Raw genomic sequence first — 27763 nt, forward strand, 5'->3', positions numbered from 1 at the left:
TTTATACTTAAAACATTCCCACCTGCTGGAACTGAATATGTAGTTTTTGGCTTTGCTCCGTCAGTTCCAGGAATTCTTTCATGGTCTCGTCTTTCTCCTCACGAGCCTGCTGGAGGTTAGCTGTGAGCTGCGTGATGATGCCGTCTCGCTGCTTCAGAGCCGCCTCAAAGTCCTGAAGCTAGAAAGGTAAAATGAAACTAAGTAAAATCACTTTACAGACAGCTTTCACGATGCTACCGAGCAGAGAAAGGATTAAGCATCAGAAAGAACCTTCCGGGCTTTCTGATGGAGAGCCCGTCATTTCATTGTAGACAGTGAGAGCTACAGATGGAATTGCAGTATGACAAATAATTGGAAATGGATGACAGGTGACCATTTGTTATTCAAAACCAAATGCAAGATGTGTTTGTGTGAAAACACTCGGTGATTTTCACAACAACAACGACGGGTAATGAATGTACCTGCTGTATTCCCTCTGTGCCAAAGGCAGATCTGATATCTTCAAGCTCTCGACTCAGCTCCTCCACTGCCTGGGTCTTTGCGGCTAGTTCCTCTTCCATCGGTCCTCCCTTTGTCACCTGTCGCAGAGGCTCCACCTCCTCCTGAGTAGGAGAATGTGCTCTTTTTACAGGGTTTTGGTAAAGCCATTAGGAATGAGCTTAGCAATTATTCGCCACCGTAAAGCAACAGCAGTTAGTTACCAGAGCCACATGAAAGTGCAATACATGTGTTAATGGTTTTCTCTGCTAAGGACTGCTTTACAGATACTGGTCAAAATGCATCTCCAATAACCCAAGGCAGTTTAGGCAAAGTCTTTGTTAGTACTGTAAGCGTGAGTTAAGGCCTGCAAGAAAAACAATTCAACTAAATATCTGAAATGGCACATTATACTGTTTAAAAAAACAAGAGATGTCGTAGGTTTAGCAAAGTTATCACACTTTCAATTTAAGATCGAAAGGCATTGGTGCTGAATACTTCTCATTTAAGCAGTATTTAAATGTCTCATCCCACACCATGTGATTCAATTTGAATAATTTTGAGGATGAAAAACAGCGCCGCTCACCTGGTATCAGGTTTGGCTGTTTTGGTGTTGGAGCTACAGACTATCGGACGTAATGAAAAATATGAAATACATTTGCACTGTATATATAATATGTTTTTAAGTGAGCTTTCAGACAGAGACCTTCTTGAAGGCAAGAAAAGCTAATTCATGCAGCAGTACCAAAAGTTAGGGTGACTTGATCAGCCTTAACACAGAACACTTGTGTGGCTAAACATCAAGGGAACTGTAGTCCTGTGATGATGGACTTCATGTTTGAGACGGTGTCTTTAGGGACAGTCAAGAAACACTAAGCTTATCGAATATATACAATTCACAATATGTGATAGAATATGCAACAATAGAGATAAATGCTGCAGCCCTCATACAGAGAGTATTTGGATTGTATTATAGATTATTCATAGCAAAACACACAAGTCAAAATCCTCACTAAGACAGTCAATTGTTCCTAAAGATTGGATCAATATGGGTTTCATTTTGCATATTTCAATGAAACATTAAGTTATGGTAACACTTTTATACTATAAGAATAGTTCAGTTTATAAATAACTTCTGGCATTATTATCTCTCTTAACATGTCAGTGTAATTCAAACCGCAGCTGGCATGTCATTTTGCTCCCCAGCTATCCCACCTTTATTGATTAGCACCTCCTTGGTGTCCCTCCCCTGTTCAAGTTTCACCTCAGTGTATCTAAAGAGAGCAGCTCTGTATAAGCCCCCCCATGTGCTCTCTCCTTCAAACTCTTCACAGTCCTCTTTTCATCTCTTCTTCTTCCATTTCTCCCGGAGGACTGTCCTCCAGTTTTCACTAATAATTGACACTTCTAAAATGTCACACTGCCCTCTTCGATCCTAAACTGCTCAGCCATTAGTGCTTTCAAAATGGTCATTGATAACATAGGAAGATTTGTACTTCTCTTCCCTACGATACAGCTTTCAGATTCCTATCACACATAAGGTTATGGTCGAGTGAGTACAGCATTAAACAGGCTTGGTTAGTGGGTTATAGGAAATCTTGCAGAGGACTAAAGTGTAAGCAAACAGACAGTTACGTCCAGCAGCCGAAAGCCGAGCCAAAAGAGCTGCTTGATCAGATTACTGTACCCAGACAAAATCCTTCGAAGGCATCATTAGGCTCTCTGTCATCTCCTCATGGCACCCATTCACCTGTTAATTCACAACGCTGTCAGACAAACTAAGATATAGGAGCTGTGACGGAAAGTCCACATTGTTTCCAAGGTCTTAATTGGGTAGATTAGTACTGCTAAAGTCTGGTGATTCGTTTTTTTGGGCAAATGTTTTGAAATGTTGGTTTTAAAATCACCTTTTAAGGATTCAGAGTTTTCTGTGTTTAGTTTTAGATAACAGATGTTCCTTGTTGACGATAGTTAATAGAAGTCACATTTTTACAAGAATGAATATCCTCCATTTGACTGATAATAATCATTTATCATTTATGTATCAGATTTGATATAAAAAATTCAACTCAAAGTGCAGAAGGGAAAACGTTTCACCTATTTTCTGGAAAATAAGTGGCTGGGTCTGTGGTTGGATTTCTGTGAAGGCATACCAGCATGGGATATGTTGTAACCTAGCTAGTAGTCTGAATGTGTGGATGGTACTGGAAGACTTCAGTATTCAACAAAGGTCTACCTGGCTAATAAACTGTACAAATATTTACTTTCATAAAATCAACAAAAGCATCCTCTGGTAGTTAAATATGGATCTCCAGAAGCCCTTCTAAAAGATGCTTCAATATACAAGTTGCATTGATGTAAACTTGGCATGGTAAAAAAACATCGATTGTAGGAATGGGAGATAAGGTATTGTGAAGGACCTCCTTTTGATATGATATCTTAGTGTCTTTTTAACCTTAAAAAGACACTAAAATATCATATCAAATGGTCCCTCAGCCCTAATTTGAAGTTAAGAGGGGGGGGGGTTTGTCTCACGATATGATGATACATTTTTTCAGAACGGTCCTCTCACCTCTGAGGAATAATCTTCGGCCGTCGTGGACACTTCACTCTCCGGCTGCAACAGAGGAGATAAAGACAATATAATCAGTACTGAATTAAAAAAAATAGTAATGATAAATGTTGAATAAAATAATAAAATATGAGCCACGTAAAAGTGATTTCCATCTGTTCACAGGAAATACAGTAGTAGTACATGACAGACAAAGCATCACAATTGAGCATAAACAAAGTCAAATAAACAGTAAACATTTTAAATATGTGTAATCTTTTATTGTGAAATTAAAACCCGGACTATGTAGTGATTACAGTTTCAAGAAATCTTCCACAAAACGCACATGATAAAATGTTAAATCTGAACAGTTTGATAAACACTGCCTGATGTCCTATTTCTGTGGGCACTCAGCATTAACATATGGGCCTAACCTCCTTCCATCACACAGCTCCTTTCTCACTCCCACTGAGTAATGACGGCCACTATTCAAACTCTATGTTCGGGTTAATTCAAGGTCATACATTTTAAACGGTTTGTGGTCCACGAGCGGAGAAGGGGAGAGTTTTACTTGGAATTGATAGAGATCGTAGAGAAAACGTGCACGGAGAACAGAACACGTGAACACAATGTCAAAACCTCATTGAACGAGAGCGAGAAGTTTCCTTGCCGCTGTCTAAGGCATTCTCTATGATTCAACACTCAGCACACTTATATTTGTAATTACTTGAGCTGTGAAAGACGGTTGTTATGTTTCCACAGCAACCGCTTCCTACTAACAGAAAGCAGCGTCACTGACAAACCTTGAACCTGTTAGTCTGGGATCAGAACAATGTAAAAAGGCATAGAGCATTTCACTGTGTGTACTGTATGGCTCAGTCTGTTACGTTGTTAGTGTTACACAATACATCTCAGTGCTCTATGTTCCACAGCTTTGTATAACAGAGAGGATTGTGGGTCGATTCCAAGGTAAAAAAAAACGTTCTGTGCAACACATCATTAATACATTAAATTAACCTTAAGGGTCTGTAGAAAAAGTGTTGCAAGGCCACAGGAATTGGTCACGCAGGCCGACGCATCTCATCCTGTTTAAAGGCAATTGTTTGTTTCCATGGCAACTGGAAGTTTAGTGGGCATGTACCGCATCAAGTGTACAGCGGGTCCAGAGCGGCTGCACAGCGGTGATAAAAGAGATTGAGAGGGAAAAGTGTAAGAGCCCTCAGATATGTGCACATTTTTTTCTAAACTGTTTCTTAATAGCTTATTTTCCATTAAATATTTATTTATCAGACCCATTGTTGAGACTACTGAATGACATGTGTTGCAGGTTATAAGGTCAGGTATGTTTGTAAAGCTTACAGACCAAATAATAACTATGCTCCTAAAAGCTTTCGATGTCGACAAAGAATATTAAACTGACTGACCATGAAAGTGGGCTTGGCTTGCATGAGACACGGTAGCATTTGTGGATATTTAATGAATTTGTAGAAGCCTCAACATAAAATGTCATCCCTTTAAGTTTTAAACAGCATGCTGATGAAAGTATGGTCTGTAGTGTATTAAGCAAAACAAAAAACTAAGAAGTTTAAAACAAGCAGAAGGAAATGCACTCTTACATTATATCCTCCAAAGAAATGCAGACAAAGATGACATTGATGGACAAAAGACAAGGTGAAGCACGATGGAACACTTCCTGAGGGGGAGCAGAAATAAAGAAATCATTGTATAATCGAATGATCCAGTATATGGATAGAACTCTACATCGTCAATCTAAAGTTTGTCTTTATTTCGCTTTTCTTTCACATATCAGTCGTAATGTTTATCAAGTATAATAACTGCTTTTAAAGTTGATCTGTGTGAACAAAAATCCTCATTAAAAAAATAAGTCCCCTTTTTGATTGCATTGATAATGAAAAGTAAAATAAATTCCAATATTTCAAAACAAAGCACTTATAAATGATTATTTTATTAATTTATTTGGAAACTATTGCCCTGCCGGTGTGAAAAATGGTGTTCAAAATCACACAATAGTCTTGTGAATAAAATGTCATTTCCACATTGCATTAAGCATTAGAGGCAAACATTACAACTAGTTTTAAAGACTTCATTGGAAACCGACAACTAACTGAGGATAGCTACTGCCAAATGTCTTTATTTACAGCCATTACGTTATGCATTTAATTAAAAGGATACGTAGAAATTAAAGATCTATCTTTTTCCACTTGAAAAGACATCAGAAATGTCTGGAGCATTTGTAATGTTACAGGTGATAACAACAATATGAAACACATGACATGGCAGACCGACACTGTACTGTATCCTTTGTCTGGTGTAAATGAGATCTTGAAGTGACGCTGACACAGAAGTGACGGAGGTAAAATCAATTCTCACCTCGAAACCTTCCACTCCCTGCAGGACGGAAAGAAACTACAATGTACATCTTTTTTTCAATGTCAAATAATAGAACGCAGAATACCGAGGGTGACCGTTTTCTATTGTTTGGTTTTCAGATCTTTTTCGAAAGCAACAAAATATTCAGTTTGAGGAGAAGCCGAATGGAAGGATTACAAATATGGTATAGTATTCTTTTAAAAGTAGAAATGAGCAGAATATCGATGAAGTCCTGGCACTGTTGTGTGCAGGCTGAAATGTGTGCGCATGTTTTTCTTCCCACAGTTGCACACAGCAAAGGTCTTGAACTGAATGGTTTGCATGAACTTAAACACATAAGGCTATCTTTATCACCACAGTATGACTGTGCTGCTGAATGCTACCTAGGAGAGCAAGGCTGCAGACACTCAGGCGGTCTGCAATCATGACCGTTAGTCACTGGAGGGAAAACATGTCAGAGCTGAAACCCCTCAGTCATACTCTCTTTTTGTGAGGGATTCATATGGCTATGAATGCTATTCCCACATCCTTGATGAAATATCACAGCATTAATTGTGAATGTGATGTCAGTTTGACCTATTCATCCTCTGTAGAGCTCACTTTCTGAAAAGCCTTTCACTCAAACATGTCATTTAGAAGAAGGCAGCGTTGCAGTGGAAGCATTTGAGTGCGTGCTTACCCGTGTGGTGCCTCCGTCTCCCTGATGTCCGTCAGCGGAGTCCCTTTACCGGCCCTCTCTCGTGAACATGGCAACACCTGGCTCTCCATCGGAGGCTGCATCTCCTGCTCTGCAGCACTGCACTTGTGCTCCCTCTTCCTCCAACACTGCCTCCTCCTCCCCCTCCCTGTGCTTTTCTTCTCTGCAGTCTGCGCCGGCGCTTCCCAGTTTGCGCTCCTGCTTCGACTTCTGCCGTCTCTTGCGCCTGTTTGACCCTGAGGCGGTGGGCTTGAGCGGCAAGGATGTTCCCGCAACCTCCCCTACTGACTGGACCGCTGCTGGAGAAGGAGGCCAGTGAGACGTTCTGGATCTCAAAGGTCTGCTTGGCGCCGTCTCTCTCGGATTCAGCTGCCCGTAAGAGAGCCTGAAGAGCTTTCGTCTCTTCTTGCATAGATTGAATCTAAGATATGATCCTCAGAAGACACTGGCTCATCGCTTGCCCTGCATGATGGGGCTTAGCTTTCCCCTGCCCACTTGTTTGCTTTCTTATCATTTCCTTTCTCTTTTCTAGCTCTTTCCCCAGGTTTTCACTCTGCGCCATGACTTCACATTTTCTTGTCTTACTTTGAGCAGATCTTTCTCCAGCTGTGTCACTTTGCTCGCTGTAAACACGAGTTTCTCTGTAACTTCGGAAAGCCGTGCAGCCAGGCTCTGCTTCTCACTCAAAGTAACATTAAGCTTCTCCATTAACTCGGTAGTAATCTTTCTCTATTACAGCGTGTTCCCGTCTATCTGTATTCGCTGCGGCCCTTTTGCTGCTGCGACCCTTCAGCTCGCCAATCTGGACTGAAGGCTGGAGATTTTAGCCTCAAACTCAAGGTCTCCTTCAGAGTCCTCTCTTCTAGGTGCGTTTTCGCCTCAATAAGACATGTGTACTCCTCCTTCAGCTCCTGATAGTTTTACCTCAAAATTCGTCTCGGCGAAAGAGAAAGTAGTCCTCTGTTTATCAATTTCCTCAGTAAACTGAACTACTTGTTGCCGTCTTTGATTATTCTCTGCTGTGAGTGTCTCCATTGTCAGATGTTTGGAGTCCAACTCTTCTTTCAAAGTGTGATTAGATTCTGTCAAAGTCCTCTTTTTCCGATTCCTGATCTTCCATTTGTTTTCCCAACAACGTTCCTTTTCTCTCGTTTGGTTTTCAAGCAGCTCCGTTTTCTTTAGCAATGACTGAATTTCATTTCCCATACGAACTCGTTCTTCTCCTCCCTTTCTCAGCTCCTCGATCTCTACCTGAAGTTCTTGGAGCTGCTGGACAAGCTTGTCTGCTTTGGAGCTGTGCAAAGCCATCTTCAGATCTTCCTTCAGTCCAAGGATTTGGTGGAAAAGCTCATCCCGCTCTGTGGCAAAAACTTGACCTCTCTCTTCGTAACAGATGCAGTTCTTCTTCATAACCCTTGCGCAGGTCCTCCAGAGCTTTCTCGTGTTTGATAGCAGCTTCGTTGAGAAGGTTCTCCGTGTTTAGGAAGCCCTCCCTTTGCAAATCCTCCTTAAGCGTGGTGAGCTCTTCCTCATGGCTGAACAGAAGCTGAGTCCTCAGTCGCTCCAGCTCTGACTCCTGTGACTGGGCCATGCGGTCCAGCACAGCATCTTTCTCTCTCTCCAGCATATCCAACTTGATTTTGTAATTGGTTGTTTCCGATTCATGTTTTATTTCTGCCTCCTCAGCCGCTTCCTGAGCAGCATCCAGTTCGCTGTTAAGATTGTCGATTTGTTCCTGGAGGCGCTGCAGTTCACCTTGATGGCTTTCCTGAGAGATAAGGCTTTTGGAGACCTGCTCCACTTGTTCTTTAGCAGCACGTAGATCTAGGAGGAGACCCTCCACCTTGGCCTGCAGGTTGAGCTTCTCTTGGGTGACTCGGCTTAGCTCATGTCTGACGTTGTCTTGCATTGCTTGGGATTGCTGTAATGTCTTTTGAAGCTCACTAGTCTTAGCATTGAGTGTTTCCACCTCAATGCTAACAGTGGAGCTTTGAGACAGCTGTTGAGATTTCAGCAGCTCGAGCTCAGCGCGATGTCGCTCGACCATTTGCTCCACTTTCGCTGCATGCTGCAAATTAACCGCCTGCTTCATCTGGACTATTTGCTCGCCGTACATCTCATCCAGCTCTGCCCTGAGGATTTCGAGGTTCCTCGCATTCTCTTCCTGCATTTGTTGGATTGTGTCGCCCTCCGACAGGCTACCTTGGTGATTACGCTTCTGCAGATCTTCCACTGTGCCCATGAGCTGCATGATTTCATTAGATGACATTCGCTCTTTCTGTCTGGAGGTTGCAAGTTCACCCTTACAGCTTTCTAACTCCACACGGTCTTTCTCCCATTCTAATTTACATCTCTCCATTTCGCTTTTACAGCTTTCTAACTCCACACGGTCTTTCTCCCATTCTAACTTACATCTCTCCATTTCGCTTTTACAGCTTTCTAACTCCACACGGTCTTTCTCCCATTCTAACTTACATCTCTCCATTTCGCTTTTACAGCTTTCTAACTCCACACGGTCTTTCTCCCATTCTAATTTACATCTCTCCATTTCGCTTTTACAGCTTTCTAGGCCTGCCTTGTTGTTCTCCGACTCATCCATGCATCCTTCAAACTCTGCCTCTTTTGCAGCCATTCGCTGTTTGAGGTCACACAGATGTTTTTCAGAGGACTCGAGCTCATCCTCGAGCTGGGTGAGAGAGTAGTCGCGTTCTGAAATGACTCGCTCGTGCTCTGCTATGATCAGGTCTTTCTCTGAAGGGCCTATAATATTGTCATCAGTAGTCCGTGCCACATGAACAAGTTCCTCTCTGAGCAGGGTCAGTGACCGCTCCTGCTCTGTGATTATTGCAGTTAATTCATTTTTCTCTTTCAGTGTTTGAGCAAAACACGTCTCTACCGTCCTTTTCTCTGTCAGCGACTGCTCCTGACTCGTAATAACTTTGTCTTGTTCAGCAATAAGCAGGTCCTTTTCATTTATCCTTTGTATGAATGATTCTTCTGATCTTCTCCCCAACTGCAAAGAAACAATTCTCATGTAAGCAGGGGCAACCTGGAGAACATACTGTGCAACAGCTTGGATTCACATTAGGCCTCTTACCGTCTCCATCTCACTGAGTTTGAGCTGGAGCTCCTCCAGCTGTGGCTGGTATTGCATGAGCTGCTGCCTGGCCTGCAGAAGATCAGCTGCTGTGCTGCTGTGGCTCGTGTTCCTCAGAGTCTCACCCGCCTGAAGCTGAGATTTTCCCATAAACAAATGTGTTTTTTAATTAAAACATGGACTACAAGGAGTAGAACAAAAATAATAATAGTGTAATGACTTGTAGTGGCTAGGGAATATAGGACTGAATAGCTAATATAACATAGTAGTTTATACTTAAAACATTCCCACCTGCTGGAACTGAATATGTAGTTTTTGGCTTTGCTCCGTCAGTTCCAGGAATTCTTTCATGGTCTCGTCTTTCTCCTCACGAGCCTGCTGGAGGTTAGCTGTGAGCTGCGTGATGATGCCGTCTCGCTGCTTCAGAGCCGCCTCAAAGTCCTGAAGCTAGAAAGGTAAAATGAAACTAAGTAAAATCACTTTACAGACAGCTTTCACGATGCTACCGAGCAGAGAAAGGATTAAGCATCAGAAAGAACCTTCCGGGCTTTCTGATGGAGAGCCCGTCATTTCATTGTAGACAGTGAGAGCTACAGATGGAATTGCAGTATGACAAATAATTGGAAATGGATGACAGGTGACCATTTGTTATTCAAAACCAAATGCAAGATGTGTTTGTGTGAAAACACTCGGTGATTTTCACAACAACAACGACGGGTAATGAATGTACCTGCTGTATTCCCTCTGTGCCAAAGGCAGATCTGATATCTTCAAGCTCTCGACTCAGCTCCTCCACTGCCTGGGTCTTTGCGGCTAGTTCCTCTTCCATCGGTCCTCCCTTTGTCACCTGTCGCAGAGGCTCCACCTCCTCCTGAGTAGGAGAATGTGCTCTTTTTACAGGGTTTTGGTAAAGCCATTAGGAATGAGCTTAGCAATTATTCGCCACCGTAAAGCAACAGCAGTTAGTTACCAGAGCCACATGAAAGTGCAATACATGTGTTAATGGTTTTCTCTGCTAAGGACTGCTTTACAGATACTGGTCAAAATGCATCTCCAATAACCCAAGGCAGTTTAGGCAAAGTCTTTGTTAGTACTGTAAGCGTGAGTTAAGGCCTGCAAGAAAAACAATTCAACTAAATATCTGAAATGGCACATTATACTGTTTAAAAAAACAAGAGATGTCGTAGGTTTAGCAAAGTTATCACACTTTCAATTTAAGATCGAAAGGCATTAGGTGCTGAATACTTCTCATTTAAGCAGTATTTAAATGTCTCATCCCACACCATGTGATTCAATTTGAATAATTTTGAGGATGAAAAACAGCGCCGCTCACCTGGTATCAGGTTTGGCTGTTTTGGTGTTGGAGCTACAGACTATCGGACGTAATGAAAAATATGAAATACATTTGCACTGTATATATAATATGTTTTTAAGTGAGCTTTCAGACAGAGACCTTCTTGAAGGCAAGAAAAGCTAATTCATGCAGCAGTACCAAAAGTTAGGGTGACTTGATCAGCCTTAACACAGAACACTTGTGTGGCTAAACATCAAGGGAAACTGTAGTCCTGTGATGATGGACTTCATGTTTGAGACGGTGTCTTTAGGGACAGTCAAGAAACACTAAGCTTATCGAATATATACAATTCACAATATGTGATAGAATATGCAACAATAGAGATAAATGCTGCAGCCCTCATACAGAGAGTATTTGGATTGTATTATAGATTATTCATAGCAAAACACACAAGTCAAAATCCTCACTAAGACAGTCAATTGTTCCTAAAGATTGGATCAATATGGGTTTCATTTTGCATATTTCAATGAAACATTAAGTTATGGTAACACTTTTATACTATAAGAATAGTTCAGTTTATAAATAACTTCTGGCATTATTATCTCTCTTAACATGTCAGTGTAATTCAAACCGCAGCTGGCATGTCATTTTGCTCCCCAGCTATCCCACCTTTATTGATTAGCACCTCCTTGGTGTCCCTCCCCTGTTCAAGTTTCACCTCAGTGTATCTAAAGAGAGCAGCTCTGTATAAGCCCCCCCATGTGCTCTCTCCTTCAAACTCTTCACAGTCCTCTTTTCATCTCTTCTTCTTCCATTTCTCCCGGAGGACTGTCCTCCAGTTTTCACTAATAATTGACACTTCTAAAATGTCACACTGCCCTCTTCGATCCTAAACTGCTCAGCCATTAGTGCTTTCAAAATGGTCATTGATAACATAGGAAGATTTGTACTTCTCTTCCCTACGATACAGCTTTCAGATTCCTATCACACATAAGGTTATGGTCGAGTGAGTACAGCATTAAACAGGCTTGGTTAGTGGGTTATAGGAAATCTTGCAGAGGACTAAAGTGTAAGCAAACAGACAGTTACGTCCAGCAGCCGAAAGCCGAGCCAAAAGAGCTGCTTGATCAGATTACTGTACCCAGACAAAATCCTTCGAAGGCATCATTAGGCTCTCTGTCATCTCCTCATGGCACCCATTCACCTGTTAATTCACAACGCTGTCAGACAAACTAAGATATAGGAGCTGTGACGGAAAGTCCACATTGTTTCCAAGGTCTTAATTGGGTAGATTAGTACTGCTAAAGTCTGGTGATTCGTTTTTTGGGCAAATGTTTTGAAATGTTGGTTTTAAAATCACCTTTAAAATCAACCTTTTAAGGATTCAGAGTTTTCTGTGTTTAGTTTTAGATAACAGATGTTCCTTGTTGACGATAGTTAATAGAAGTCACATTTTTACAAGAATGAATATCCTCCATTTGACTGATAATAATCATTTATCATTTATGTATCAGATTTGATATAAAAAATTCAACTCAAAGTGCAGAAGGGAAAACGTTTCACCTATTTTCTGGAAAATAAGTGGCTGGGTCTGTGGTTGGATTTCTGTGAAGGCATACCAGCATGGGATATGTTGTAACCTAGCTAGTAGTCTGAATGTGTGGATGTGTACTGGAAGACTTCAGTATTCAACAAAGGTCTACCTGGCTAATAAACTGTACAAATATTTACTTTCATAAAATCAACAAAAGCATCCTCTGGTAGTTAAATATGGATCTCCAGAAGCCCTTCTAAAAGATGCTTCAATATACAAGTTGCATTGATGTAAACTTGGCATGGTAAAAAAACATCGATTGTAGGAATGGGAGATAAGGTATTGTGAAGGACCTCCTTTTGATATGATATCTTAGTGTCTTTTTAACCTTAAAAAGACACTAAAATATCATATCAAATGGTCCCTCAGCCCTAATTTGAAGTTAAGAGGGGGGGGGGTTTGTCTCACGATATGATGATACATTTTTTCAGAACGGTCCTCTCACCTCTGAGGAATAATCTTCGGCCGTCGTGGACACTTCACTCTCCGGCTGCAACAGAGGAGATAAAGACAATATAATCAGTACTGAATTAAAAAAAATAGTAATGATAAATGTTGAATAAAATAATAAAATATGAGCCACGTAAAAGTGATTTCAATCTGTTCACAGGAAATACAGTAGTAGTACATGACAGACAAAGCATCACAATTGAGCATAAACAAAGTCAAATAAACAGTAAACATTTTAAATATGTGTAATCTTTTATTGTGAAATTAAAACCGGACTATGTAGTGATTACAGTTTCAAGAAATCTTCCACAAAACGCACATGATAAAATGTTAAATCTGAACAGTTTGATAAACACTGCCTGATGTCCTATTTCTGTGGGCACTCAGCATTAACATATGGGCCTAACCTCCTTCCATCACACAGCTCCTTTCTCACTCCCACTGAGTAATGACGGCCACTATTCAACTCTATGTTCGGGTTAATTCAAGGGTCATACATTTAAACGGTTTGTGGTCCACGAGCGGAGAAGGGGAGAGTTTTACTTGGAATTGATAGAGATCGTAGAGAAAACGTGCACGGAGAACAGAACACGTGAACACAATGTCAAAACCTCATTGAACGAGAGCGAGAAGTTTCCTTGCCGCTGTCTAAGGCATTCTCTATGATTCAACACTCAGCACACTTATATTTGTAATTACTTGAGCTGTGAAAGACGGTTGTTATGTTTCCACAGCAACCGCTTCCTACTAACAGAAAGCAGCGTCACTGACAAACCTTGAACCTGTTAGTCTGGGATCAGAACAATGTAAAAAGGCATAGAGCATTTCACTGTGTGTACTGTATGGCTCAGTCTGTTACGTTGTTAGTGTTACACAATACATCTCAGTGCTCTATGTTCCACAGCTTTGTATAACAGAGAGGATTGTGGGTCGATTCCAAGGTAAAAAAAACGTTCTGTGCAACACATCATTAATACATTAAATTAACCTTAAGGTCTGTAGAAAAAGTGTTGCAAGGCCACAGGAATTGGTCACGCAGGCCGACGCATCTCATCCTGTTTAAAGGCAATTGTTTGTTTCCATGGCAACTGGAAGTTTAGTGGGCATGTACCGCATCAAGTGTACAGCGGGTCCAGAGCGGCTGCACAGCGGTGATAAAAGAGATTGAGAGGGAAAAGTGTAAGAGCCCTCAGATATGTGCACATTTTTTTCTAAACTGTTTCTTAATAGCTTATTTTCCATTAAATATTTATTTATCAGACCCATTGTTGAGACTACTGAATGACATGTGTTGCAGGTTATAAGGTCAGGTATGTTTGTAAAGCTTACAGACCAAATAATAACTATGCTCCTAAAAGCTTTCGATGTCGACAAAGAATATTAAACTGACTGACCATGAAAGTGGGCTTGGCTTGCATGAGACACGGTAGCATTTGTGGATATTTAATGAATTTGTAGAAGCCTCAACATAAAATGTCATCCCTTTAAAGTTTTAAACAGCATGCCTGATGAAAGTACTGGTCTGTAGTGTATTAAGCAAACAAAAAACTAAGAAGTTTAAAAGTTCAACCTTCAGAACAACAAGTCAGCACTGCACCAACATTTTAAATATAAATTATTCCATAGGGAAATCTTGTCTCTCAGCACAGTAGTCGAGTTTTAATCATCAAGTGCTGTTGTTAAACATCATATAATAAAGTATGAAGCCTCCTCCAGGCAAAATGTATCATTGACAAATTAAACCAGATGCATGCTGCAGAAAAAGTATTTAACACGTTGAAAAGTCCAATCTATACTGTTGGGATACAAAGTTTCAAATACGAAATGCAGGCTCTCAGTTATAAGATTGCTTTGTGCATTTTAGTCTAATTACAGTATGAGAAATCATTATTACCAATCATTTTATAAAAATCTTGCTGCTAAACAAATAATAATTAAGTAAATCTGTAATTCTTTATTCATTAAAGGGAAATTAAGCTAAGGGCTCAATTAAAAGCAAAGTAATTATTAATGAATTATGGTTTTGCTATTGGAAATGTTATTCTTGTGTGTGCTTGATTACAAAAACTGTCATTTAGAAATGTTCTTTCTATAAAGTGGTAAAGGTCTCATTCATTAGTTACTTTTAAATGTTGGTTTTCGAGTTAAGCTGTGTGACTCAGAAAAGCAAGACATCTCCAGCTGAATCTTTGCATTAAAGAAAACACTGAATTATACAATTCTGAAGAAATTAGGAAACAATTCATTTTCCAGCCTAAATTCCTACATCGCTGCCCGGTGCTCTCAGTGGGACCGGTTGTCATGACAGCTACAGCGGCTCATTTGGCTCCAGGAGACAAACAAAACTCTGGAGAGGACGATGATCATTTTAACAAAGATCTATCACTGCTTGTGTTTTCTCTCATAGGCTCTTTTGCAGTCAGTGCATGTTAATGATGACTAAAGCCTTCAGATGCCTTGTGTTGAAAGGCTTTCTTGGTGCAGGAGGAGCACAGACTGCATCAGGGTGCAGGGTGCAGGAGGAGCACAGACTACATCAGACTGCAGGGTGCAGGAGGAGCACAGACTGCATCAGGGTGCAGGAGGAGCACAGACTGCATCAGGGTGCAGGGTGCAGGAGGAGCACAGACTGCATCAGGGTGCAGGAGGAGCACAGACTGCATCAGGCTGCAGGGTGCAGGAGGAGCACAGACTGCATCAGGCTGCAGGGTGCAGGAGGAGCACAGACTGCATCAGGGTGCAGGGTGCAGGAGGAGCACAGACTACATCAGGGTGCAGGAGGAGCACAGACTACATCAGGCTGCAGGGTGCAGGAGGAGCACAGACTGCATCAGGGTGCAGGAGGAGCACAGACTGCATCAGGCTGCAGGGTGCAGGAGGAGCATAGACTACATCAGACTACATCAGTGTGCAGGAGGAACACAGACTACATCAGGGTGCAGGAGGAGCACAGACTACATCAGACTACATCAGGGTGCAGGAGGAGCACAGACTACATCAGACTGCAGGGTGAAGGAGGAGCACAGACTACATCAGACTGCAGGGTGCAGGAGGAGCACAGACTACATCATACTGCAGGAGGAGCACAGACTACATCAGACTGCAGGGTGCAGGAGGAGCACAGACTACATCAGGGTGCAGGAGGAGCACAGACTAAATCAGGGTGCAGGAGGAGCACAGACTACATCAGACTGCAGGGTGCAGGAGGAGCACAGACTACATCAGGGTGCAGGAGGAGCACAGACTACATCATACTGCAGGAGGAGCACAGACTACATCAGGGTGCAGGAGGAGCACAGACTACATCAGGGTGCAGGAGGAGCACAGACTACATCAGACTGCAGGGTGCAGGAGGAGCACAGACTACATCAGACTGCAGGGTGCAGGAGGAGCACAGACTACATCAGACTGCAGGAGGAGCACAGACTACATCAGACTGCAGGAGGAGCACAGACTACATCAGACTGCAGGAGGAGCACAGACTACATCAGGGTGCAGGGTGGAGCACAGACTACATCAGGCTGCAGGAGGAGCACAGACTACATCAGGCTGCAGGAGGAGCACAGACTACATCAGGCTGCAGGAGGAGCACAGACTACATCAGGCTGCAGGAGGAGCACAGACTACATCAGACTGCAGGGTGCAGGAGGAGCACAGACTACATCAGACTGCAGGGTGCAGGAGGAGCACAGACTACATCAGGCTGCAGGAGGAGCACAAACTACATCAGACTGCAGGAGGAGCACAGACTACATCAGACTGCAGGAGGAGCACAGACTACATCAGGCTGCAGGAGGAGCACAGACTACATCAGGCTGCAGGAGGAGCACAGACTACATCAGGCTGCAGGAGGAGCACAGACTACATCAGACTGCAGGAGGAGCACAGACTACATCAGACTGCAGGAGGAGCACAGACTACATCAGGCTGCAGGAGGAGCACAGACTACATCAGGCTGCAGGAGGAGCACAGACTACATCAGGCTGCAGGAGGAGCACAGACTACATCAGACTGCAGGAGGAGCACAGACTACATCAGACTGCAGGAGGAGCACAGACTACATCAGGCTGCAGGAGGAGCACAGACTACATCAGGCTGCAGGAGGAGCACAGACTACATCAGGCTGCAGGAGGAGCACAGACTACATCAGACTGCAGGAGGAGCACAGACTACATCAGGCTGCAGGAGGAGCACAGACTACATCAGGGTGCAGCATTAGAGACAGAGGAAATGCATTCTGAGGAACGCTCATGTTTAAATAGGCTTCAAATGTGTCCTTTCACTGGAGACAATGAATGACAGATTCATGAATAAACATTATTCATATTTTGTGAAATTGTTTGTGACTGAGAGAAATAGGCTCGTGCTGTTTCAAAGCACACAGACAGAGAACCTTCACATTTGAAACACCAGAGTCTTAGCAGGGATCTTCTTCTGACGTGAATCCATATATTTTTGGTTACTTGATTTGTTTTAATTAGCATTAAAAATGAATGCTGATCATTTTATAATTCATTCCATAAAATAAACATTGTTAGAAGATGTGTTTTACAATATGTTAGACCAGTAGATTACTTTGGACACTTTAAGACGTCAGCACCAAGAATGAAAGTATCATTCAGGATGCAAACAGTGTTCTTAGTTTGATGATTGAAGGCTAACTTGTTTGAGCATTTTAGGTAACTATAATCTCATAATCTCATCTCAAAATAAATTAACACATGTTTCACCTTCCCATTTCATGCATTACAACATTTTATGATTACATTCAAGCATTGAAAATGTATTTGAAGTTAAACTATCAGTCAATTATTTGATAACTCAATCAACAGAAAATGAATTGCCAAATATTTTGTCATATTTTAAGCAACAATTCCAAAACAAATGTATTGGTTTCAACTTCCCAAAAGTAAACGTTCACTGGGTTTCTGAGTGTTCTTTGATAGTAAATAAAAAAATGTTTGGGGTTTGGATTAGTCAATGAACAAAAGTAACTATTTCAATATGTCAAAATGCCCTTCAGGAAATGTTCAAATGTTTTCTCATATATTCGTTTTTGCACCTTTACCTTATTTTGTGTTTTTCTTGTGCATTGAAAGAAATAAAGGGGACTGTAAAACTGTAATAAATGAAGGCGTGTACCTCTATGGTGTAGGTCTGGTTATGTTTGACCGTCTCTCCGCTCCGTAGCGTCCTGGCGAAGGTAAACTCGTTGGTGGGGGGCTCTTCATTCCCTTCTTGTGATGCATCTCGTCCTTCTCCTCCCACAGACTGATCCGGCTCGCCGTCCACTCGTCCCTGAGAGTCCCCCTCAGAGTCCTCTGCAGCTTTCTTTTTCTTTTTCTTTTTCTGATGCTTCTGGGAGTCCGCGTGAGCTTTTCTCTGCCGATACTCAGCCAACTGGAGAGGGAAGAGAGAAACAGACGGTGTTAAAGAATAACAAATGGCATTTTCAGCTTCTCCTTGGAGGTAAAGTAAGTAAAAACGTGTTCTATAACACTTCTTGGAAGGGTTATTCTCGTCTACATCTCGGGCTGGAGCCTGTTCTCAGATCTTTGTTTACCTGACCTTAATGCTAAAGCTTTAGAGCATAACCTCCTGCTTTAGCCTGATTCACAACGTTGTTAGCCTCCCACAAACTATCTACAAACTTAATAAAGAAAATATAGAAAAAGAACAAATAAACCTACTCCGAGTCGGCACAGATTGCTCAAGTGAAAGTGCTGCATTATGTGTCCCAAAAATACGTCTCCCCCCGCTGAAAATGAGTCCTCCCTCCCTGAGTCTGTATCACCCGACACATGCCTCTTGCTCTGCCAGGTGCTAATCCTGACTAGTGGGATTACATTTCCAAACTATGTCAATGATCGGAACTAACACATTATGTCATCTCTCTCGTTTTGTTTGAATTGCTTATGTTCATAATTTGTGTTGGTTCAAGATCTCCACTTTATATCAATTTAATTCGGAACAAGCAGCACAGCAGGAGATTACAAAAGTTTCAAAATCATTGAATGTTAGATATGTATACATATGAACAAAGACTAAAACGGCAGACTATAAGGCAGACCCTCCTGTCTCAATTAAGCCAATTGGTAAGATAAAAGAGCCCCTGTGGTCCAGTCTGTCCCATGCAGAGCTGAGCAGGGCACAGACATGATGAGTCACCGAAACGATTAACCATTCAGGCCAAGCTAAGCAGATCAACTCCTACCTGTGCTGTCCTCAACACCTCAAAAAAACCTGTAGTCTATTTGAACCCCAGCAGAACCTATGTGTAATCATTTGTGGCAGATAATAAAAAAGAATAATCCAAAAATAATCTTTTTGCATTCTGGACGATGAAAGATGATAACTTTAGTTTTTGAGCTTAAAAATGAATAATCAACTACAGACACAATTTCAATTCATGTTATGTCATTTGAACAACCATTTAATGCAGCAACAGTTCCATGTTTTCTGGCCCTAATCCAAAACATAAAGGTATTTTATTATCCATTGTTATTAGCTTTCATATTCTCCATTTCACTTTTTATCTTAAGAAAATACTTTTAAAACAGTTTTTAAGCGTAGGAGCAAACAGATCTAATATCTAACTATTCATTATTTCTCCCTTTCTTTCACACAAATTCATTTTGTACTGAAAACAAAAGCAGCAAATGTTACTAGAAACACAGTTTGTTCCAACTACTGACATGTATTATGTATGAGTTCCAGCGACAGCTCACAGCCGGGCTGCAGGTGTCGCAGCACAGGTGTTACAAGGATTGCCATAGATATACACAGACTGTTGCCACGGATACCGTGCTAATGCATGCTCACCTGTCCTGGAAATGGCAAAGAACCCCATGACAGGAATAATTACCCTAAATGCACTTTAACATATGGGTTTGGCACTATTTTTGGAAGTGCTTATGTTTTGTCTTTAGACTCATTTTTCAAACGCCAAGATAGGGCTGCTCGATTATTGCAAAAATCTTAATCTCGATTATTTGGGTCAATAATCGATATCACGATTATTAAAAATGATTATCCATTTACTTTGAAAACATCAATTTATTGGAGAATTTTTTTTGAACAGTATGTTTTTAACAGTTGATTATTTAAATAAATTTAAAAAAAAATAATCGTTTTATTTCGATTACGTTGTTTTCGTAATCGTTGCAAGCCATAATCGCGATTAAAATATGATTAATTGAGCAGCCCTACACCAAGAATGAACTTTCATGCAGTTACTCTATTACTTAAAAATGAAGAAACTTTATACGATTGATGCAAAATGTATATTTAAATATATTTGCTTTGATTTTAAATTTGATTTGCAACACACCTACATATCCATTAAATATATTCACACTCAGTCAAGTTTAATTGTACAGTAACATTTCTGACAGTAGTTAATAACATATTGTTTCAAAGTATATATGGTCATATCACAGATCCTTAAATGTCAGTTTGTCATTTCAGTCATGTGCGACAACACTGTCCTCTCAGCATTCAGGCACAATGCAAATAAGAACGCATTGTACACAGTGAGAACAGGGCTTACATAAGAAGTGATTTTGTACCACACTCCTGTAGCAGCAAACATTAGCATAAAGGAGAGCACTGTTTGACGGCTCTGGTATGGTGATGCTGCACTAAAGGTTAGAGGCGGACACGACAGAGCTGAGAGTGGGCGTCGTGGTCCCGTCCCCCTACCTACAGCACACAGCTTAGAAAGCTAAAAGGGACACACACACACACACACACACACACACACACACACACACACACACACACACACACACACACACACACACACACACACACACACACACACCACACACACACACACACACACACACACACACACACACACACACACACACACACACACACACACACCACACACACACACACACACACACACACACACACACACACACACACACACACACACACACACACACACACACACACACACACACACACACACACACACACACACACACACACACACACACACACACACACACACACACACACACACACACACAGCCTGAGTTTTGGAGAAGTCTCCGGAAACCCAGCCTTTGACTGAGCTGCTTATCATATCAGGCTGCCCTATTTGGCTGGCCGAGCGGAGCATATGGAGAACCAGAGCTGCGTCGCCATCCAGGAGGAGAGCCTGTAGGTGTATCACCATCTGCTGTCTGAAAACATTTTTCACACAGGTTTTTTTTTTTAATCCATGTGTAAAAGTAGATGACTCACAGCATCAACAACAACATACAGTAAATATGTTTCTTTTTTTGGTGAGATTAAATTCATTGCAATTGGAGTGGAGCTAAACAAAACTAAGATGTAATATTCAAAGTGAGTGTTTATGTGTTTGTCGTTTTTCAGCTGATACATATTAATTTGGAGATCAACACAATTTATATTCAGACATGATGTATAATTATATTGGGGTGGTATATGTCTGGGTGTATTGACCAGATTGGACACAGTTGAAATAAATGAGCAGGATAGATCTATAAATATTAGATTTATTTAACCAAAATAAACTGTGTTTGCCATCCAAGAAATATTTGCTTCATTTTAATTGTTTTAAATATCAATAAATAAAAAAGTTATAGTACACAGCTAAAGAATAACTATTGCTTCACTTTAACATACTGTTGACAAGAGTAATTTGCCAATTGGTCATTCAGTAGTAGTCTTCTGTCAATGGATTCATGCAGTGAGGCTATAATACTGAAGCAGCACTAAAATGCAGCAGTGCAGTGGGGAGGACACTCACAGCAAAGTCATGTGTTAATGAGGCTGTCAGCAGCAGTGTGTTAGTCAACACCCAACTACCAGGAGGCAACCATCCTGTGCTTTACACACATGTACACACACACACACACATTCCGGTTGGAAATTAACAATAGCTAACCGGCCTGAAAACAAAGCAGCCACAGCAACTGAAGTCACCTGACGCAGCGAGGGCAGCAGGGGGGGTTCAGCTGTTAAACAATAAAGAGGCTTCAAACACAGAAGCTATAATTCGCTTTAGTTTATATATGCGTATATATCTCAAAGAAATGTGATGACCTGAACAACTCCTACCCTAAAGTCTCTTCACACTGCGACTGAGCGGCAGGTAAAGGTATTTGAATGTGTTTATTCTGACTCTGAGCATGTGCTTATTGCCTGTGACCAATAAAATGTGGTTCTGCAGGTCATCAAATCACCCGTGTTCCTGTCTCAACAAGCAATACATTTGTAATACCCGTCACAGCCCTACGTGCCTTAGCAGTCAACAAATCTAAGCCAGGATCAAAGTCAAGTATCCTTATAACCTCCACTGAGAATGATGTTCTCATGCAGCATCCTCATCTTAATGAGCGCCGCCACAGTCTCCCTCCTCACTGCAGAGAATAACAGCGGGCAGATATCTGAATGGAAATGTCTTTGGTGATGGCTGCTTGTCCAATGAGCAACAGAAAACAGAGCTCAAAAGGTGAACACACAATGGTCACTATAGGATAGACCAGTTGGAGTCTATGTCATGCAGGAGCCACATTCTGCATATGAAATATAGTCTTAGACCCCATGTAGGAAATGTAATGTGTTGGACCATTTCTAAATTCCTATACACCTGTAGTCGGGTTTATTAAGCAGACAATTATGAATTTCGAGATTGGCATTAACACTATAGTCCTCAACCAGACATCAAACTTAAAGACTGCAAATATCATTCATACGTCCCAAGATTTACAAGTAACTAAATTAAAATGCCACCAAAACTGTGATTTTAAATGAGCTATATCGAATATATACGGATACGAATGCCTATTGGAAAAGCTTTTTCTCTTATAAAGACAGTGAAACCTAACTAATGTCTTGGTATAGTTAGTATACATTTCAATCAGCTGTGGTGTGCTACTGCAGCATCAGTTCTGCTGACTATTTTGCCGTATTTCAAGTGAAAAACAAGTTTTTGAAAATATCAAAAGAGGGGAAGAGACTTCCTTCTCACATAAAAAGGGTTTCCAAAAGTGCACGGGAAGTTAGGTTAAGTCATGTTCCCGGTTGAAGCAATTAAACCGAACAGCTGTTAAGACGATCACATTCAATTAATCACTGGGCAAGCCCTTTGCATGCAGCACTGCATGACACCACAGGAGCTTCAAGAGCATTCAATGTTATATCTCCAAACATATTGGGATGATAAAGACTGAGGCCTAAAGGTGAAACCGTTCCAGTTTTAATTCAACAAATGAATAAGATAAAAGAGCGTGGTTAACTCTTTGTATCATGTGCGTGTCTGCAGGACATGATTAGTCACCGGACGATTAACTATGCCCAAGCTAAGCAGCTCAACTTGCACCTTTGCTGTCCTCAAAACCTCATTAGCTGCCTAATCAACGTGACCTTTAGGATATTTGAACCCCAGGACAACCTACTTGTAATGCTGTGGCTACACTATTTTAATTGGCTGTGGTATAGTTTGGCAACTGATTTCTCTAAAAGGGTCTGTATGGTTATTAGCTGAAACAATCCAATCAAGGCTGAAGGATTTAATATTAGTTTGGACATAATATCCATCAGGAATATTTTAAGCATCACCATTAGTTGTTAAGAGCTAAATCAGCACTCATCAGATATCCACTGCCATGATGCCTTATTTGCAGAAAAACCCTAAGGCACATCAAATGACCAATCAAGCTCATCAGTCAGGATGGTAGAGGCCCTGTAAAGTTACAAACATACTTTCATTGCAGGACCAGAAGGCACATGAGAGAAGCAGGGAAACAAATATGCATGTCGCCCTTCATGAATGATGCATGCATTGCTGGGTCCAAATTTAAAAACACTGCCGTGTCCTCCCCGTGAGCCAATCAGTATTATTGTGAAAACGCTGGAGCAGTACATAGGCTGGCACCTCAATGGAGACACCAATCTGACAGTTAAAGAAGCCCCTTAAGCTTAATTGTAGACCACCATTACAATAAAACATGTCCATTTGATTAATCCGTTTCAGATCAAATGGAACTACGCTGAAATACAGGCAATTTACATCATTCCATTCCACAAGCTCAAACTTCTGCAGAGTCTGGCAAAGAAAGTAAGAGGTAAGTCACTGATAAACTGGCTGTGAGTCTGTGAGTTTCACAAAATCCTTCCACCATCTTGATCTTATCACGGCTGTGTCAGAAAATGCAGACACTCAAAGACCTGCCATGTAACTGGAGAAGGGAGCTGAACATCTATTATGCTGGTAATGCACTTTCCACAGAGAAAAGTGAGAGCAACAACAATATATCTGCAGCTAATGAATTGAAACATCAGCCTGCAATGAATGCTTATTGTCTGGTTTGACTCAATAGGCACGTGCTTGGGAAGGAAGTCAATCTAAGTAGAGGCCAGGGGTTATAATTGATCCACATTTCTCCTTTCACTCTGACATTAAAATGAAGCCTTTCTTACACCTGGTTCTAGGAAGCTCATTACCAAGACACTAGTCGTTGCCTCTGATTGTCAGACTTGGGAATCATAGCAGCAATTTCATACTTACTTCCTCTTAATTTTCAGCTACATGTATTGGATTCAATGTTTAATTTTTACATCTAAAACCACCTATAGTTGAAATATTTACCTTTTAATGGTGTGGAAGTTTAGAGGGGCAGTGTCATGTCATTATTCAAACACTCCCCATTGCTTGCTGATTGATTCTAAAAATCAGCCTTGACTTAATCCGAGTTTACAAGATCCAGCCGGACTTTGAGAACAAATAATAATGTCCTGGATATCCCTACCAGGTGCCAACCATTATACAAGTATTATTCCGCGAAATACAGAGTGATGTTTCTCCTTGCAAGTGAGCGCATATGGTGACATGGTACGGTTTGTGGAAAACAGCAAACCCCCTGCAGTACAGAGAGGCCTTTTATAAGACAAAATGCCACTGAGATGGTGTTTGTCATGGTCTCTCCCACTGTGCTAACATAAAAGCCAGGGCAGCAGCTCCACTATGTAACCTGGAGTGACCTAAAAGAAACCAAAAATAGTATTAGATGTTTCCCTGCAGTGTCACAACATGGGGTAGCATTTCAAGTCTACCTGACAAAAGTCATTCTTATATTCATTACAAACTCTTTGTATAAGTCGATAGAGCTAGACAAAAACTTAAATATAAAGAAGAAGCAACATTATATAGTAAGTGGTGTATAAGTAATAGCGATGAACACCATTTTAAACACAAGTCTAAAGGTTTTCTTATTGTCATAGTGTACATTATTTTGTTATGCCCAAAGTGGAGCAGCATGTCATATATTGTAACCTCCTTGCAGGCATGCTATGGACATAATTCATGCCGAAAATGCTTGAGAAAATAAATATAGATAACCACTGCTGCATTTCATACAGTACATCAGCAGTAAAGCTACAAGAAGGGAGTATTTACAACTCAGCCAGAGCAGTGTAACACTGTTTTCATTTCCAACATGAAACAGCATTAATTCACAAAAATATCAAAGACGAAATGGACATTAATCCACAGGGCAAAATGTAAAGCCCTGCATTATCCTGTTGTAGCACCCCGGTTTTACATCAGTAACTGGGGGTGGGGGTTGTCCTCCTGACCTAAATGATGAGTCTGATTGATAAAGCCACTGAAGCACACCTCTGGACAATGTTTGCTCTAGCCAGTGGGGAAATGTCTCCTGTTTATCCTGTTAGACCAGCCTGCCTGCCTCATTTCAGGTGGAGTTAAGGCATTTATAAGACTTTGATAACGATGTGGCAGCTAGTGTTGTCAAGCTAGCATTGCTATACACTCCTACATGTTCATAAAAGTGCAATGAATCAGTGAAGTAACGTTAGGCTAGCAGCATGCTAACAGCCCGGCGAGCCAGCGGCTGTCAGAGCAGGGCGCATGTTTGTGGGACTGACAGCTGAGAGGGGGGTAACAAGGGGAGGAGGGGGGCCCGTAAACAGCTGACAGACCTAGCAGTGAGTGGAATAAGTTGTCGACAACATTAAGTTATCACTTTACAGAGTAATATCAGTCCTAGTGACACCAAAAACTGAGAATCCAACCTTTGCTTTGCCGGCCTCCAGCTTCTTTTGCCTCTCCTCGTCCTCCATCACCGCTGTCCCTGTGGCTGAAACAAGAGGGAGACTGCTTCATGCAAAATACCAGCGACGTAAATCTAAAAGCTAACAGTTAAAAATGTTCTCTCGTTTTGGCTTCCAACTCGCTTCCAGTCGCATTTACTAGGCGCTGTATCCTTGTTGGTAGTCCGCCGCCATGTTTTCCACGTAAACATGAGACCCATCAATGATGACGTCGTGTAGGTGCGGCCACGCCCACTGGCATACCAATGGTGTTGCCTTCAGGGCTGTCAGAAATCTCGCGATTACTTGTGCTATTCTCAACCATGTTCTCAACGCGTGAATGTGTTTGCAGCATTTTAATCAGTCGTGTAAATTAAGCAAGTACATTTTGAGGGAGGGACACATACTTTAAATTACTTGAGTATATTACATTACAATTCAGAGATAAATAGTGTACTTTTACTTCTAAAACATATTTAACAAACCACATAACTCCATTTGTTTGTCATGTTTACTTTTTATTTCTCATGTTTTGATCGGAAAGAAATCTGAATTTATAAAGGCAATACTCATTTTTCAGAACCTTTTAACTTCTTAATGTCCTCTAAATAAAGTATTCTAATATCCACATATTCACCATGAATATTTATGTTTTAATGCAGTCTGAATAGTGCTTAAAACATCTGCTCAGTTTCTATGGTAACGGGAGGAAAGGCAGAGCTGTCCCATTTGAGAGGTTTGTTTTTTGAAGACAAGATATTTTTATTTCAAAGCTGCGTTTTTTTTGTTGTATAAAAAACTTGTTTAATCAACTCAAGTTGATAGAGAATGACACATGATTGTGTAATTCTGAGCACATTTAACAACAACAGTGCCGTATACTCATTCAAAAAGGAAACATGTGAGCCTCATTGGCTGAATGGGACAGGTAACATGAGAGACTGGCTTATGTTTCTAGGACAGATGGAGGCGATAAAAGACTAAATGTTCAGTATTTAACAGAATATGTATGTAGAACTGATCTTCATCGGCTGAATAGTTATAATTATCAATACAATTTATATAGCAGTATTTGTTCTACAAACATGTTTAGTTTTACAATAATTACTAAAGTCATTTCGCTTCATATAAAAACTGTTTACATGAATTGATGAACAAATAAGTAGCCTAATATGCAGCAATTCTGATGTCAGGGACCAGGATTTTGGACGAACTGTGATCCTATTTTGGTGAATTCCTCATTTGTTTGATTATTGTATAATGTTATTGTATTATTTATTTTAAGTAAAGCACACATAAATCACTTAGTGTACAAATACACTTGTCTTCTCTTTTTTTAATTCTTTGTTATTGAATTGTGCAATGACATTTTCTTCTGAAGGAGAGAACTTTGAGATATTTTTTTCATGTTAGATGGATAGGACCACACAAATGTAAACAGCTTGCGAAATGTATGTGTATTTGTAAAATGTGAAAACAACCTCAAGTTGTTAAGAATCACAATGTTTGTCTTCAACTTAACAAATGTTAATGTTAAAGGTTATTTAAACTATAGTACCATTGTATAAGTCCCTGTCATCTCACCTTTTGTTTCAATTATGGTTAAAACAAACAAAAATGTAAACCTTTCTCTGTCCTCCAATAACATTACAAACATACCCGCGGCAGCAGCAGCAGCAGCAGCAGGAGAGGATGCTCTGTGTCTTCGGCTGACAGGAGCCGAACAGCTTATGGTCTGGCAAATTTTGAATTCCACCCATCTTCTTTTAGACATTCTTACCAGCTGTTAAAACTCACTGTTTGTGCAACAGCGTCTGCAGGAACCGCTGAGCATTTGAAAGCTTCAACAGTTTTTGAATTATTCATTTACTGAAGGAGTACTGTGTCAGCAGTTACCCGAGCAACTTTACCAATGTAGACCACAACAAATGGATCAGGATAGAAATCTATTCAATATTAAAAACATAACAAGAGGCTCAAAAGGGAGTGAGAAACTAGGCACACTCGAAATAAAATGGAATCAGATGAGTATGGAAAGCTAGATAGGCAAAATCATTATCAGCTCAAATTAAAGCGGATAGTTGTGTTTTTAAAAAGAGCATGGCTGAGCTGATGAAGAGCCA

At 40.9% G+C, this 27763-nt stretch overlaps 1 protein-coding gene across 1 annotated transcript in view; it reads right to left on the minus strand.

Moving 5' to 3' along the window:
* The window catches only part of akap9 (A kinase (PRKA) anchor protein 9), a 73149-nt gene extending 47323 nt beyond the window's left edge, over window positions 1-25826 (minus strand). Inside the window, exons 1-8 of the mRNA XM_034094695.1 lie at window positions 25623-25826; window positions 17694-17951; window positions 12547-12591; window positions 11649-11711; window positions 9944-10084; window positions 9505-9660; window positions 9214-9348; window positions 8631-9129 (exon numbers count right to left, since the gene is read on the minus strand). Of these exons, the coding sequence (XP_033950586.1) occupies window positions 8631-9129; window positions 9214-9348; window positions 9505-9660; window positions 9944-10084; window positions 11649-11711; window positions 12547-12591; window positions 17694-17951; window positions 25623-25670 (1345 nt within the window). The 5' untranslated portion in view covers window positions 25671-25826. The remainder of the gene's footprint in view (window positions 1-8630; window positions 9130-9213; window positions 9349-9504; window positions 9661-9943; window positions 10085-11648; window positions 11712-12546; window positions 12592-17693; window positions 17952-25622) is intronic.
* Window positions 25827-27763: the final 1937 nt, after the last annotated feature.

The sequence above is a fragment of the Pseudochaenichthys georgianus genome, chromosome 11, assembly GCF_902827115.2.
Source record: "Pseudochaenichthys georgianus chromosome 11, fPseGeo1.2, whole genome shotgun sequence".
Classification (NCBI taxonomy): domain Eukaryota; kingdom Metazoa; phylum Chordata; class Actinopteri; order Perciformes; family Channichthyidae; genus Pseudochaenichthys; species Pseudochaenichthys georgianus.